The sequence below is a fragment of the Etheostoma spectabile genome, chromosome 6 (genome assembly GCF_008692095.1).
Source record: "Etheostoma spectabile isolate EspeVRDwgs_2016 chromosome 6, UIUC_Espe_1.0, whole genome shotgun sequence".
NCBI lineage: Eukaryota > Metazoa > Chordata > Actinopteri > Perciformes > Percidae > Etheostoma > Etheostoma spectabile.
In genome coordinates this window covers 1,880,090-1,896,695 of record NC_045738.1, presented here as the reverse complement: position 1 = coordinate 1,896,695, position 16,606 = coordinate 1,880,090, and the positions used below count along the sequence as shown (strand labels likewise).

The 16,606-nt window shown below is 37.9% G+C and overlaps 1 protein-coding gene and 1 long non-coding RNA gene across 3 annotated transcripts in view; one reads left to right on the top strand and one right to left on the bottom strand.

Annotated features, from left to right (window-relative positions):
• Positions 1-3,175: 3,175 nt before the first annotated feature.
• Positions 3,176-16,606, bottom strand: part of LOC116690735 (CUB and sushi domain-containing protein 3) — a 286,959-nt gene continuing 273,528 nt past the window's right edge. For both annotated transcript variants that reach the window (XM_032517890.1, XM_032517891.1), the window contains exons 64-70: positions 12,227-12,406; positions 11,636-11,701; positions 9,812-9,970; positions 9,317-9,429; positions 8,477-8,564; positions 6,406-6,547; positions 3,176-5,649 (exon numbers count right to left, since the gene is read on the bottom strand). In XM_032517890.1, coding sequence (XP_032373781.1) covers positions 5,490-5,649; positions 6,406-6,547; positions 8,477-8,564; positions 9,317-9,429; positions 9,812-9,970; positions 11,636-11,701; positions 12,227-12,406 — 908 coding nt within the window. In that variant the 3' untranslated portion in view covers positions 3,176-5,489. The remainder of the gene's footprint in view (positions 5,650-6,405; positions 6,548-8,476; positions 8,565-9,316; positions 9,430-9,811; positions 9,971-11,635; positions 11,702-12,226; positions 12,407-16,606) is intronic.
• The window catches only part of LOC116690761 (uncharacterized), a 12,967-nt gene continuing 4,529 nt past the window's right edge, over positions 8,169-16,606 (top strand). The window contains exons 1-2 of the long non-coding RNA XR_004332359.1: positions 8,169-8,242; positions 11,607-11,613. This is a non-coding gene — a long non-coding RNA (uncharacterized LOC116690761). The remainder of the gene's footprint in view (positions 8,243-11,606; positions 11,614-16,606) is intronic.

Here is a 16,606-nt window from a genome sequence, read left to right as displayed (position 1 = left end):
ACATATACCTATCTTTATGTAGTAATATTTTACTACAGGTAGCAGCCGGTTATATTGGCTTAGCATAAAGACTAAAAACCTGCTCCTCCAAAGCTCACTAATTAACAGTTTCTACATTATTTGTGTCATCCATTAAATAAACAGGAGTGTTGAAATGACAAGTTGTGTTGTTTTCTATTTATTATTTTTTTGCCAGGAAAAGTAACTTTTTGATGTCTTTGTTTAGCAACCTCATAGTGACAACAAGAAATAAGACAGCTGGTATCCAACTCTTGCCAAGAAAGCACATAAGCATATTTAAAACTACTCCTTTTGTTTTGGTAAGGTTAGGAAGAAATCTAGCAACAGATATGCATTTTCTCTCTCTCACACACACACACACACACACACACACACACACACACACACACACACACACACACACACACACACACACACACACACACTCTTCCTCGATCCACTGTAGGCTATTTCCCACTGCCCATGTGATTTAACTGTGGGTTAAAAATGTATTTAGCTAAAATGGTTATGGAGAAATTTACATTATTTATCAACTTTAAGATGAAAAAGAGTATATTAAACTGTATAACTCTACATGGTCCTGCTCTCAGAAACTGTTCCGCAGAATATTAAAATCTCAGCCTTATTTTACAAGACATGAATTTCATTGTTATAAACTGTGAAAATGCTGTCACTTAGTGCACAAATCATTAGGAAAGTGTGCTCTTAAAAATCTGCAAGATCAAAATGTATACTAAATGTATTTATTTAAAAAATATGGACCCGCTTTTGTAAGTGCTGAGATAATTAAGACATGACATTCAAATAGGTTTACCTGCATTTAAGTGTGTCAACTGATATGTCCTGGGTTTTAACAGCTTCCCATCTATATCATGCACAGTCCACCACCCTGAAGACATCTCATCTGGCCAATGAGAGAAGAGTGGTGGTAAATGGCTCATTAGTGAAAGACTAAAAATGCAGCAAGAGAGAAGCTAGTTAGTCATCTAACAAACCATCATATTAGAGCCAAAAAATCCATGGAAGCACACCCAACTCATTATGCTTTTACACACGTGAGGGTGAAAAACCAACAACACAACTCCCGCTTCTCTTAGTAAACACAAGACACTGTGAAATACAGGACGAGGAGTGAAAAATTCCACCGTTTAGACTGTAACTGGTGGAATTTTCCACTTCTCTAAACTTTAGAGGTTTCTGGCAACAGTGCTTATTCAGATCAATAAGAGTCCATGTTTTATGCAATGAGAACTATTGTCACGTACAAATCGTTATGTATGTGGGTGCTTCCATCTTTCATGCAATGTGTCAATATTGCTGGCTGTTGATATGGTGTGGTGTAATTTCACAGCACACATTCAGCCCCTTGAAGAAAATGCCACGGGGTATCGGAACATCAGAGGCAGCCAGTAACATCCCTTCATTGTACCCAAACATGCACCTCTGCAAATTGATTTTCTCCAGCAGGCACATGCCCACGCCATCAGACCACAAATGCCTCCATGAACAGGACAGTGAAATCAGCTTACTGCACTAACCTGCTCAGTCACCAAATTTCAATTGAGAATTCATAGAATGACATGGTAAAAACAGCAGCAGAGGCCCAACGCTAAACACCAGAGAGGTTCCACAAGGGATTTTCCGACACAGAAACCAGAGTTCTGATAAAGCCATATGCTGTTTTAAGAGCAAAGAGGGGGTTAAAGTCAGAGTTTAGAAGTTCTTGCTATTAGTGTATTACACTGAGCATAACACCCATGCTGAACAAACACCCTGAGCTTACTTGCCATCTCAGCCTAGCAACAGCTTATATTACATCATCACCCTTTGGGTGGAATCTGCTTGATGAAGCTTTGGAGTAACTTCAATGGAAAATCCTTCTGGCAAATATTTCTAATCCATACACAAATCCTAGGCTTAGACCTGAAAGTATATGCTTAACCTAAGTCTGAAATCAAACCTGTTCCTGCCAGTCAAGTGCATGTTGTTTGATTTTTAGGGGGGGGGGGGGGGGGGGGGGGGGGCTTTTCATACTTTTCTTCTTCTTTGAGTGTTCAGTGATGTCGGTCACACTCCCTTGCTAATTGTCTCTACTTTGATCACTGTAATTAGCTTCATCTTGGTCAGTTACATAATGCCCTGACAAACTTTCACCTCGTCATGTTGCCAGTACTGTTGCAAATATCTCCCTATTTCAATCCAGTCCGTCTTCCAGCTAATGATGTTCCACTTTCTAAAATTTCTGATACTACACTTTGATTAGTTTGAACACTTAACTTTAAATAAGATAGCTTACACAAACTCTTTTCAGACATACCACATTTCTACAATCATCCAGTTTCAGTTACAAATGCACATACTGTAGATACCATGTCATGGTAAATTCTGTTCTTTGTGCAAAAAACAGTTTCATGTTTTCCTCAAATACCGCAACATTGCTTGTAAAAAAATCGGCTTGTTTTTTTGCAGCACTAGCTGTACCTCTACCAGAGTCCATACATATCTTATCATCAAAAAAACTTTAAAAAATATACACTATATACTATAATTCATCTTATCTTGTGTCAAAGATAGGCAGGTTAGATGCCACACACCTCACAGCAGAGATGAGCTGCAGTTTGACTGCTCTTGAATATGTGAAGATGCAGATGATGGAAATTATAGTACCATTTTAATGTTAAAACCGGTTTTAAAAGTTGAGACTGAATTTCTGCTCACACCAGGTGCTATTGTTAACAAAGATTACTGACCACAATGCATTGTTACAGGCAGTCTTTAAATATGTAGTGTCCCTTCGACAGAGATATCATTGCTTATTTTGGCTGAAGCAAGCAGGGGTCAGCAAGTGGAAAACTCATTAAAAAATCTGTAAAAGGTGCAAGGGAGAGAAAAGCAGACTGAATAATAAAAGCTCTCTGCTTAGTACAATGCAACAGCTTTTCTTACACCGCAAAAACTGGAGCAGAGTTTCATATTGGAGACTAAACCAAGCCATGGCATCTCTATTAATAAAAGAATAGCAACATTGAACTTCATTATTTTAAATTTTATATATAAATTAAGGATTTATACATTGCTGATAAAGAAAAAAAATACAAAACATTTTTTGATCTTACATGACATTTACATGTGAAATTTTACACAACATATTCAATAACTTACAAATGCTTTATTTGCATAAAAAATATATCTCTTTACAAAACTTTTGTAATATGTACATATTCATATACACAGGTTTCTAAATGGGATAACAATTGTGTGGTACATTTAAAAGCATTCTACTCTACTCCAGAGTCTGATGTGAGACTGACTTGCCGAATATACTTTTTTTTTACCAGATGCATATCTTTTCTCATCCATAAGAAATCTGAACTCGCAAAATATATTACATATAGATAACACAAGACATCTTGCCAAGGATGCCATAAAGTATCAAAACTGTATAAATGTACAAAATGTAACAGCAATGACAGGAATCAACATAGTGGTACAAAGTACTTTAGCAGCAATTGCTATACTGGATCACTTTTTGCCAACATGCACAGGTATGAAAGTATGAGCTGCTTTTGCAAACACACATCTTAGATAAACCACCAGAGCTGACATCACTCCGCTAAATCATTGCAAACTGTGCAGATAAATTACATTGATGTACAGTTCTACTAATGCAATAAATGTTGTGTCTTCCTTAAAATGTATGCCCATACAGTATTCAAGGCACTGCAATGATGTAGAAATGTGATGACAGTGGCAAATTCATTTTTTAAATTTTTTTTTGTTTTTTTTAAAACACGGATGGACTTGGATGATAGTACAATACTGATGGTGGCTCATGTTGAATGTGCAAATTGTTTTCATTTATACTATACATTTGTTGGCAGAAGCTGATGGTTAGACAGATGGACAGTAAGACATTGAAATAACCATTTGTATCAGTGTGTGTCAAGGAAATAGGCCAGGGCTGTGTATTCACAAAGTGTCTCAGAGTAGGAGTCCGAATTAAGAATTTACTGACTAAGGCACGGTTTCCCAAAAGAATAAAGTTTGTACAGAAACACAAACACTTAGTTTATGAAAAAACAGAGATGGTGTAGACGTTGCACTTGGAATTACTCTGAAGTAAGGCGAATGCATGTCAAACCTTTCAGCAACATAAAACAAAACATCTAGTTTCATCGGACCTTAGACTGCCCACTGACACATCTTTGCACTTAATTTACCAACATCCAGGCTTAAATATACTTCTGGGAAACCTGGCCAGCTGTAGGTACTGTGCACTGTAGGTATTCTAAAATTTGTCCAATAAAACCTGAAAAAACTAAGCAAGGAACTCCTACTTTGAGATCTGTGATATATACAGAATCGAGGCCGGGGTTAATTCACACCAAATTTGGTTCATTTGGGACACAAAAAGAGCTGGAAAATCATAATAACAGAAAAAGAGCTCATCATAAATTGTTTTCAGAACAGTTGCATTAACTTAAGAACATGTTAAATAGATGGATGATTTGAGTACAGCCCCACACGACCAATATACTGAGAGGTACAGTTTGCCTCGACTAGACTCTAGTCAGCAATTTATCTCTCATTCTTAAACAATATTTCTGTCAAAAACTCATTCAAAACAATTGATTGCACACAACTTGATAATAAACCCTTTATGTTGACTATATCTCTTGTACAGAACCTGAACTGTAACAATAAAAGCCCTAGCATTCCCAATGGCACTCAAAATATTTTACTGCACTTCAGTAATTAAAACCCTGGCCATATATTTCGTAGGAGGTACCATCCAATTAAGAGGTATAATTGACCATATAACTTTGAACAGGCTACAGCAGAGACACTATTGAAAAAGAGACAGTTTCTTCTCTACTTCCTCATCTTGTCTTACACCCTCCACTGCTTGAAAAGTAGACTCTAAAGATGATATTGATCAGTTGAGAGGCTCCTTACCTCTATAGGAAAAACTAAGTCATTAGGATGAATGCGAGACTAAGACAAAAATAAAAATATATGGTCTAGATTTGGGCTCCTTTCTTCAAAAGAAAAAAGTTTAACTTTTTTATTTGGCATTGTGAAGTAACCCCTCTATATTTATACAACAGAGCATACAATACTCTATTTTTCATCTTAATGCCAGAGGCTCTTTTATTCATGAAGCCAACACTCACAGAGTGTAAAGAACATGTCTCTTCACCAAACTACGAGAAGATCTGGAAAGGCATGAGACCTCTCCTTTCTCTCTCTTTAATCTTTGACCTTTTGTATGCGATCGATTGCAAGTGTTGCTGAAAGTGTGCTTTATATTTTTGAGCAATTCTGTGTCTTTGTTGTATCTCATTAGAAACAGAGGAAATATAAGTATGTTGATTATATTCTTGTTAAGCAAACAAAGAGAAGTTGTATTCTCCCCTCTATGTGTGACTCTCTCTCCCCTTCTGTCTTCCGCTCATACTCAGTTGACATCAAACCATGGTGCAGATGGTGTTAAGATTGGGGTCAAAGCGGACAACTTTCCCCTCAGCAGCTTTTGTGTTTGTGTTGTACATGGGATTCTCAAAAGTGGCCTGTCCGTTGTTGTTCTCGTGGACAGAGCATCCCGTGTACTGCGCTTTATCGGTTTTCCTGGGGGGAAAAAGGCGGTTGCACATTAGTTGAGACACAGTATGCCAATTATCTCACCTCCTTCCAATCCAATAAACATGTCTCCATTAACTTGGTGAGGACAGTTGCAAAAGGTAAATGAGGCTTAATGGTAAATGTTGCTGAACAGATCAGTCAGAGGAGCCCATGCCAGCTCACTGGCTACTAATATTAGTGTAGAATTTGCATGTCACAGGTCCTGCTTTATGTAGCCTACTGTTTTGACTAAATCCACTTGTCTACACACAGTATATTCATACAGTGCATTTTCATACGAACATGCATTATACATCATATTGAAGTTGTTCTCATTAAAAAAAAGCCTGATGTACACTCCTGTGTAATGTGGTTTGGATGGTAACCAGTAGACTAATATTGCATCATGCTTTGAAGCCTCTCCCAAGTAAGCTACTGTTTCCAGTAAGGAACCTTACTGCAGTAAAGCAGGCTGTGGAAGTGGGCCACAGTGTACTATCTACCTCATCTTGATGTGCACTTCCTTTGGCTGCAGCTGTACAAACATCTACATAAATCTGGGTTTCTAAAACTTTTTTAACATTGGAAATCTGTGTTACATAACTTTAAAACTCAGCATGGGACACAAACTCATGAAAACATACAACTTTTTTTCTCAAATGGGAACAAAAAAGACAGACTACAGTAGCTACTGAATTTGCTCCTCCTTTTTGCTACTGAAGTTCCGAGCTTGTGTGGATGACACCAGCGTACACTACATACCGCTGTTTGTAGAGATAAAATCCGAGGCCTGCAAAGATGAGGGCAAAGAAAGGCACGAGGATAGCGACAGCAACAGAACTGCTGTTGGTGGAGCCGTTGGTTTCAGGGTCAGTGAGTGTAACATTCTCTCTCACACTCAAACCTGGAAGAAAAACATATTTATAAAAATAAAATAGTCACAATACAGAATAAGTGAATGAAGAACATCTAAAATAATCAGATTAACAAAATGGCACAAACACTGGAGAAACTAAATGGAATAATAGAAAGGTACGTATCATCTGCTGCTGACGATGATGATGACGATGATGATAATGAAGAGGAAGATGATCACAATGACAAGTCGGAGACGCAGCAGCCAGTTGATAAAGCCGCCAACCATAATGATCTTATTTATAACGATCGCTGTGATAATCTTGTTGAAGACAATCATGAGATGATGACAACAGGAATGATGGGCACAAAGAAATGAAGGACAATGATGTGGAAGAGAATAATCTACTCGGTGGTGCATGACTGTGGCAATAAGTGGTTGACACACTGTACATGTATGTTGACAATACAGAGCAAATATCGTCTGCAAAGGTGGTGTTAAATTCTTTGAGTGATTTAACTCAGACTGATTAAAACATAACATGGAGGTGCTACTAGAAAGAAATGTAAGTTCATTGGGTTTCAGTTTTCAGTTTTATTTTAAAAATGTGTTTAAATAAAAACCAAGAAAAGTAATCAAAAAGTCATAATATTGTTGTCTTATAAAATACCCCATGTCTGTTGGATCTCACAGTGACAGTGAACACTAAAGGATGCAATACAGTATGAACTGATCATGTTTCCACATTTGCAACATTTTGTAATATAATTTCGATTTGCCATGACAGCAAAATTAAAGATCCCTCCAGAAAAAAAAAATGTGTTTCCACAATAAATTAAATAACGTAGTTGAAAAGTCTTTACATCTATTTTTTCTCCCTCATTGAAAACTTTAGAATCCTTGAATATGAAAAGCTTTTTTTAATTTCCAAAACAAGATGTCTCCTACTTCAATGAGAAGTTATTCTCAGTGTATGTATGCCAAAGGTTTCCAGATCACAGTTATGTAAGTTGCATATTGGAACTAGCTGTGATGTCACAACTTATGCTTGTATGTATAAGCCTGACATTGCCAGACAAAATTGCAAATGTGAGTCAGTTCATTTTTGATTTCCATGGCCGTTATTATCGGCAATAGACCAAAATGCCTTCGTGATGCGATTGGAAAGACCGACAACCAATCAACGCAATGAAACGTGACATAGCGCTGAGCAACCGAGAAATGTAAATAGACTACAATGTGCAGAGATGAGCTGTGTAGCATCAACATGTCTGTAAAGGAGAGTTACCATTTTTCCCATCAGAGTTTAAAAATAGTACTTCAACAAAAAGTTCCACATCAGCTGCAGGCACCTTCGTGGTTTTGTTTTTTAGTTAGTTAGTCCTTAGTCATTATGTAATTTGGATAATGGGCAAAGGCTCCACAAGTTGTCAGTTATCGTATCAAACCTGCCCCATCCCAGTTATGATTGGCCAGCGCCTGGTAAGAGATCAGTCTGAATGGGAGGGGGACCAAATCTATCTGCAGGAGCAAATCAACCTTGAGCTCTGAGATTTGCCTGGTGCCCAGGCAATATACGTATGCATCTAAAAGAGAGAAACTCCGGTCACACTTTATTTAAAGGTATCTACATAAGAGTGACATGACACCAAGGTATGTCTATGCATGACACTTTCATGAACGTGTCATGAACATTATAAACAATTCATAAACGTTGATGACATAAAGCTTCTTTTAGTAAGTGTCATTTGGTTAGGGTTGATGTGTCATGACAATGTCATGTCACTCTATGTGGATACCTTCAAGTAAAGTGTTACCGAAACTCCTCCAGCAGATTAATGTGAAAATAGTCTTCTAATGTCAAATTCTGCTACTGCATCATTCATTCACGAAAATCTCTTTCTTTATTTTTATTGTGAGAATGAAAGATGAGGGAATGATGGCAATGGGATTCATTGTATTTGGAAAGCCACATACCAAGTCTCTGTAGTCCAAACTGTCCGTAGTCTTTACCCTGTATAAAGCCTTGGAACACAAAGCTGCCACCCTCAGGCTCAGCTGAAACCTAGTAGCAAAAAAACAATGATAAAAAGCTTGAGAAACAGTATGTTTTTTTTCAACTGCATTAATAAAATCTGATTTTCCTAAGCACCTAAGAATGTCGCATCTATTCCACACCACATCAAAAACTATCTACGGCATACTGTATTTAGTACGTCAGTCAACACATTCTGTCATGTTAGATCCTACATTCAAAAATAACATCTTTGTTTTTCTAAACCAGCGTTAGAAGCTGTGCAGTATGCTATCAATAGCTCAGCAGTGTGCAGTTAGCTGTCACACGCTCTTATTAAGTGGACCTTGAAGTTTATTTTAGCAGAAGAACTTCAATTCCCCCAACTACAATTGCTTTGCAGTCGTTCCAGGTCCCTTAGATGTTAGGTGTGTGTCTGAGCTGATTCAGCAAATTGTCAAAGAGGGACCGCTAATACGGCTCATACAAAACCACTGGTGCATTAAATGTACAGCCAGAGTAAATATATGGAAACAAACACAGACAATAAGCCAAAAAATGACAATGGTAATGGCTTGTTGTCACAGTTTCTTTCTTAAAATAAAAGTTCAGTTCAGTTTTATTTATATAGCATGTTTCAAAAAACATAGTTGACCAAAGTGCTTAACAAGCTAAAAAACAAAACAAATGGATAATATACTCAAACAATGTAAAATATCCAACAGTAGTTGTAGTAGTCACAGCTCTTGGTTATTTTTAAAAGTCCACTGGCCAGCTGCTTACAAATTCCTGTGTATACTTACAAATCCATCCATTGCCCAGGTCTCATCAGTTATCCTGCTCAAGGAGCTGTGGGCCAGCGCTGTCATCTGGTACAGCAGAAGCATTAACCGTGCCTCCTGGCGCTTGTACACTCCTACAAGGTGGAAGAGGCAATACAAGGAAGGATGTGAATAAAGAGATGAAGTAATACGAGTGCGGGGAATGATAAAAGAAGAAAAAAGAAGAAGCAGAGAGAAGGAGAGAAAATAAAGAGCAGCAGTAAGAACAGCTGAGGGAGGAGGGGAGGAGAAGAGTGACTCTTGAGTGGGCAGTTAGTCAGTCAGCGCAGACTAACACATCCGTCTTTGGAGCCAATAGTTAATTTCCACTCTCATGCATGAGATCATTTGGTGATTGACTGATTGACATGAGGAAACCCTCAAAATAAATGAAAGTGACATACAGCTTTAGAGAGAGGAGGAGAGTGGAGGCGGGGGGGGGAGGAGTAGAAGACAGATGATTAAAAGATTACTCACCAGAGAGCAGAAACTCCATGCTACTGTCAGTTAAAGTTACATTGACTTTTCCTGTTGTGGCATTAAAGCGTGTGACTGTCAAAGTCATTGGCTGTTTCTGGCCTCTGTAATCATAGGAACCCTTCCACACAAAATCAGGGGCAAAGACGTCGTCAGGAACTTCAGGAAAGAGAAGTAAATGAAAACTCATTAAATAATAGCATAAAAGAACTATGGTATACCAAACCAATATATTTGGTATACAAAAGGTATGAAAATGTGGAACTTATCATTTCTAATATGAATCTAAAGTTTTATTTTATTTTATGCAAAACATCAAATTAATATTGTCTTTAATGCAAGCTAAATACTTAAACCCAAGCAGCAAATTGGTAATTAGATATGCAGTAGAATCCACATATCAAACAACTGATACCAGTCTTTTCATTCAGTTTGAATAATATGTTCCTTGCTTGCTTTGACAATCTCAATTAATGATAATTAAATACATTCTGAAAGAGATAACTTTGGAATCACTTTGTGAACTAGAACAACTTTAATAGTCTTGCATTGATTAAACTTTTTGTAGAACTTTCACAGCATCTACTGATAATTATTTACTAGGGAATTATGAGTAAATCGTTCTTTCAAAAAGGTGACTGCTTGTAGTTCATAACTGGAGCTGAATTGGGCTAGATGGTTTTGAGGATGTGCTTCAGACTTGGTTGTATAATAGGAATATCACTGGCTTGCATATTTGTGTTTTACTCCCTTCAAGAGTATATAGCCATGCAAGTGGCTCTGTGAGATTGCACTTTGAACTAAATGCTAATGTCAGCAAGCTAACATGCTCATATTGACAATACTAACATGCATCTGTTAGCACGTAATGCTTATCATGTTCATCTTAATCTTAATTTAGAATGCTGCTAAATTAAGATTAAGATGAACATCTGAGGCTGATGGGAATCCCATTAGTTTTGCAGGTAATTTGGTCATAAAACAAAGAACTGCACAAATAAAAGATTTGACCTGATGACGGCACCGGATGAAAAGTCAAAGGATCACTAAAGTGAATCCAATTCACCCTAAGGGGGACATGAATGTTTCTATAAAATACTAAAAAGTAGTGGACCAACCAACTGATTCCTGGAGCAACGTTGGTAAAGACGTGTGGATAAAAACAGTACATAGTACATGTTGGTATAAATGGCAGAAAGATGAAAAGATTAAACCTGCCCTAAGGGTCTGATTTAATTTTAGGATGTTTTGTAAACAAACTATACAAACGGTCCTAAACTAATTGTAATACGTCTATTTTTGCAATACAATGTTCATTGACACTTAAGGCAGATTACATGCCTTTTGAATATTTACATCATAAATACAGAATAATCTCTATCTGTTACATGAATGTATGATGGCGTAATCGGAAAGTCGTTACCTTGTTGCCCTAATCATTTCTAATAATTTCATACATTTCTAAGACAAATTACGTATGTATTTACTAGATTTTGTACATATCTGGGATTTCTTACAGTGATATGCCCTGGTAATAATTACATTTATTACATTTGTATCAAATATTTACTCTCAAATCTTAGAACGTGCTGCATATGCAAAAGAGTGGTAACAGAAAAAATCCACACCAGCTTCTAATTTTCCTCACATATTCATTATTTTCTCAACTGTAAGAAATACTGAGGTACAGCACTAAGAGCTAAGGGCCTAGTGTTACTACCTTGAAACCTCTATGATTTAGCCACTATATAACACAGTACACTAATACAAGACTGCTGACTTCTGTGGCTACCAGTTGAACAGTTTGTGCAATGCAAAACTCACCATTTATTTTAGGGCTCGGTGTCCCTGCTATGGGTTTGACAGTTTTCTCATGTGATTTGGAACCGACTGCAGAAGAACATAAATGTATGTCACAAAGATGTAGTGATACACAGCGAGGCTTACCAGCTGGAGGATGTAGGAAAAGTAAACACTGCTCAACTGAAACATGCCACCTAATTTGAACTCTTCCTCACTTTGGTAACATATCCAGTAACTCAGTTCATTCAAACATTTACTGTACAAATCAACACACTGTTAAAACTTCAAGTTAAAAATTAAACCTGAACATGTACATTGCTAGTAGTTGACAGTACAGTGACACAGTGGGTTTACAGAAAACACAAAAACTTCTCATTTTATTTGATTAGTTTCTTATTTGAATTAACTGTCTGTGAGCAGTAGTGCAAATGTCACATTACACAGCATATACACAAGTACAATCTACATTGAATCTAAACTCTCTATTTCTCACTCTATTTTCTACCTTTATGCACTTGCACACTCTTCCCCTCAAACTTATTTTTCATATCCCTCCTCCCTCCCACCACCACCTCCATCATTTGCCCAAGCAGACCTCTGCCCACCACGTACCTCTGCACACAGGCACCTTGCCAGTCCAGCTGCCATCAGAGCGGCAGACACGGTGCTCTGAACCCCCAGAGAGGAAATAACCTGGCTGACAGGTGTACACCAGGGTGTAACCGTAGGAGGGAAGGTCTAGACCCACCACGTCAGCGTTGGCCGGGCTCCGCGGCTGCTTGCAGGAGTGAGCTGGAGAGCAATCAGAGGGCAGACACGTCAGTACACACACATACAAATGAAGCCAGGTGCACACATTAATGCGCGCACACACAGACATAAAGATAGACAGGAAGATAATTAAGCACTCGCTGGGGGGAGAGACAGAGGGAGATGGGGGAGCAGTAGAAAAAAAAAAGATGATTAATAAAAGCAGACACATTTTACATTTTGAGTCCAGGGAGCTATTAAGGAGCATATTGATACTTTAATATATCTAGTTTCTTTTCTTATTATATGAATATGGACACTTGTGACTTGGGAGATATACTGCCTAATTTTATACTGAATTAGCCTGCAAAATGCAAATAAGCTTACATTAAATCAAAACAATCACTGTGAGAATTGACATAAATGTAATTTAACCATCACCTTGGATTGCAAAACATACTGTAACAGAGAGGTCTAGCTGAACTTAACATTCAGCAATATTTGGGAAAAAAATATTTGGAGTTATTTTGTGTTTTCTTTTGTAAGGGTGAGACCAAGAGACCACTAGACTAAGGTAATTGGTGTCATTGCAAAACAGTGCTTAAATGAATGTTATTGTAAATTTTGCAAGACTGTTTTTCATTCTGAGGATATGCATTGAGGTTCGCGGTCACAGACACCTACAGTACAGACACGGGAAGGAAGAAGAATGCTGACTTAAATAACTGGCCAAGAGTAGGCTTATAAGTGCAGCATATGTCGAAGTGTAACCCAAAAACAGGGTGCTCACTGGAAAACAAACACTAAAATCTAGAATGTGTTGGTTTTTTTAAGACTGTGAATCAGTTTTTATGCTACTGACTGACTTTCTGAGCTTATAAAATAATTCTGTCTCAAAAAGCACAAAGCTAGTGACATGTTGATTTTGGATAGAGTTGAAAAGCTTAGTTTACAAGCTTTTGCTGAATCAGAAACTAGGGAGAAAAGCAGTTATTGCTGTGTTGCCAAAACAGCAGGTTCTTATAGACCATATTAAATACTTGTATTCTCTCATGAGTAGGTTGAGCATACGTAGTTAATTTTTCACATCAACAAACTCTCTACAAAACAAAAATGTATGCAAATCACACCACACCACCAAAACACTGAGGGGTAGAACATTCATGCACAACAATAATGTGAAAATGGCTAAATAATATTGCAGCTTGTGAGTGAAAGAATACATTGCCAGCTGTCAAATGGGCGGCAGCTGCAAGTGAGTCACAGTACCAAATCGGTCCTTCATGGCATCTTAAAAGACATTAGTGGCAGTAGAGTGTGAAAAGGATGCCAGGATGAAAGTTTCTGAGCTTTGTGAAAGACGAGGAGACTGCAGGAAATTCCTCATTGGATATTACTTTTGCTGGTGTTTGATACAGTAATATGCATGTCTGAAGACATAAATCTTCTCAATGCTTGAGTCTAGAAAGTAAAACAGGTGCATCAAGGTGAAAGTTGTGTGCCAAAATCCAGGAGAAAATGATTCCACACATACATAAAGACACACTCTGCTACACAGGGGATATAACAATTTATTATACATTAAGAAAGCACTAGGACAACTGTATGTGCCACCCAGAGCTTTTTCAATGAGTTGATAAATCTGTCTTAAGTAAACCTAATGTGGTATCTATTTACAATGCAAAAAAGAAGGAAAACGGCCCCATACAGTAAGTTGAAGACATATAGTCTGGAGACCTAAATAAATAAATAAACAGATACATAATTAAATAAACACCCTTCTTGCTGCCTAAGCAGAAGTCTCTGTAACCCATTAAAGTTACAAACTGTCAGAACATGTCCAGGATGGTTGTAGAGTTTGTAGACCATGAATACTGAAGACATTTACAAGGCCAATGAATTGTTGTATCAAAGACGCATCACATCCCTCATCAAGTTCACCCGACAGTGCCATGTTTATTTACACTTCAAAAAGCACAGCAGGCTTTACTCCTGTGATTACACAACGCCTCAAAAGACACTTTTTCTGTCAACATTCTATGTTAATAGTTCAAAGTTGGTATCTCTGATAGAGACTGAGTGTGTTCATTAGGAACACAGGCAGACAGCAATAGACACAGAGAGACAGCCCTGCTGATGGATTTCTGTTAAAGCCAAGGAGATTGGCCAGCTACAGACAGCAACAGCAGTTCACAGTGAAGAGACCCAAGTTAACTTTTGAGTTGTTACAAGGTTTTTCTCATAGTCCCCCGACCCCCCCAAACTAGCAGCAGCTGGTCAGAAGTTGGCATGCAGGTTTGGATCAGAACCATGTTAGATGGCCCCCTTAATTCTCAAAATGTCATTGTTAATGCTTTAGAACTAAACGCCAATTCATTGCTGTTTTTAAAAACATCAAAGTGGGCTGGGAAAGAATTTCGGAATGTGGGCTGTTTACATATAAGCAAACATTTTAATGTGATTGAAAGGTAACATGATTAAGTGATGTTAAACTCTGACTTGTGTCCATTGCATCTATTACGTTAGTAACCCTAAACGTTTTTGCTTTCGCTGGCAGTGCAAGATTGGTTGGCTTCACCTTTAAATCCATTTAAGTGGCTTCATGGTAACAGAAGACCATTTAATCACAGAGAAAGGTATTTTAGAGGATTTATGACCGAGGGTCAACAAAGCGTGTCGGACCTATACAAAAGCAATCATACCCAAATACATATACATAACCAAGGTTTTCCCCCAATGTACCATGGGTCTGTATGTCCACCTAAGGGCTGCATGTGTGAAAATGTAACTATAACAATGTCGTACATCAGTGGGCTTAAAATAAATTTATAGTTTTATTTTAAAAGAGAAATACAAAGTGACCTTTTGGTTTATGTTTTTGGATCTCAAATTATGTAATAACTATATTCTTAAATCAATTCACAAAAAAACAAAAAATAGCAGGAAAGGTATTGGGCTATTAAATGACATTGTTACCGTGTAATTTACAAATTTCATATTGCCAATGCTGGATGCCAAAGTAACAATGTTAAATGATGTATGTGCAGACCTGTAATATAAAGGATGGCTTCTTCTTTTTTCAAATAAGGATTTATTCATACACCAGACCAGCAATTTTAAAGTTGGCAAGTTCTGTTAATGACAACATTCATTCAACATTCAAGCCTGCAGTAAGATATGAATGTTGAACATTTACTGGATTTTACTACATACACTCACCTAAAGGATTATTAGGAACACCTGTTCATTTTCTTATTAATGCAATTATCTAATCAACCCATCACATGGCAGTTGCTTCAATGCATTTAGGGGTGTGTCCTGGTCAACACAATCTCCTGAACTCCAAACTGAATGTCAGAATGGGAAAGAAAGGTGATCTAAGCAATTTTGAGCGTGGCATGGTTGTTGGTGCCAGATGGGCCGATCTGAGTATTTCACAATCTGCTCAGTTACTGGGATTTTCACGCACAACCATTTCTAGGGTTTACAAAGAATGGTGTGAAAAGGGAAAAACATCCAGTATGCGCCAGTCCTGCGGGCAAAAATGCCTTGTTGATGCTAGAGGTCAGAGGAGAATGGGCCGACTGATTCAAGCTGATAGAAGAGCAACTTTGACTGAAATAACCACTCGTTACAACCGAGGTATGCAGCAAAGCATTTGTGAAGCAACAACACGCACAACCTTGAGGTGGATGGGCTACAACAGCAGGGGACCCCACCGGGTACCACTCATCTCCACTACAAATAGGAAAAAGAGGCTACAATTTGCAAGAGCTCACCAAAATTTGACAGTTGAAGACTGGAAAAATGTTGCCTGGTCTGATGAGTCTCGATTTCTGTTGAGACGTTCAGATGGTAGAGTCAGAATTTATTGTAAACAGAATGAGAATGTTTAGTTGGCACACTTTAGGCCCCTTAGTGCCAATTGGGCATCGTTTAAATGCCACGGCCTACCTGAGCATTGTTTCTGACCATGTCCATCCCTTTATGGCCCCATGTACCCATCCTCTGATGGCTACTTCCAGCAGGATAATGCACCATGTCACAAAGCTTGAATCATTTCAAATTGGTTTCTTGAACATGACAATGAGTTCACTGTACTTAAATGGCCCCACAGACCAGATCTCAACTCAATAGAGCATCTTTGGGATGTGGAGGAACGGGAGCATCGTGCCCTGGATGTGCTCTCCCACAAATCTCCATCAACTGTAAGATGCTATCCTATCAATATGGGCCAACATT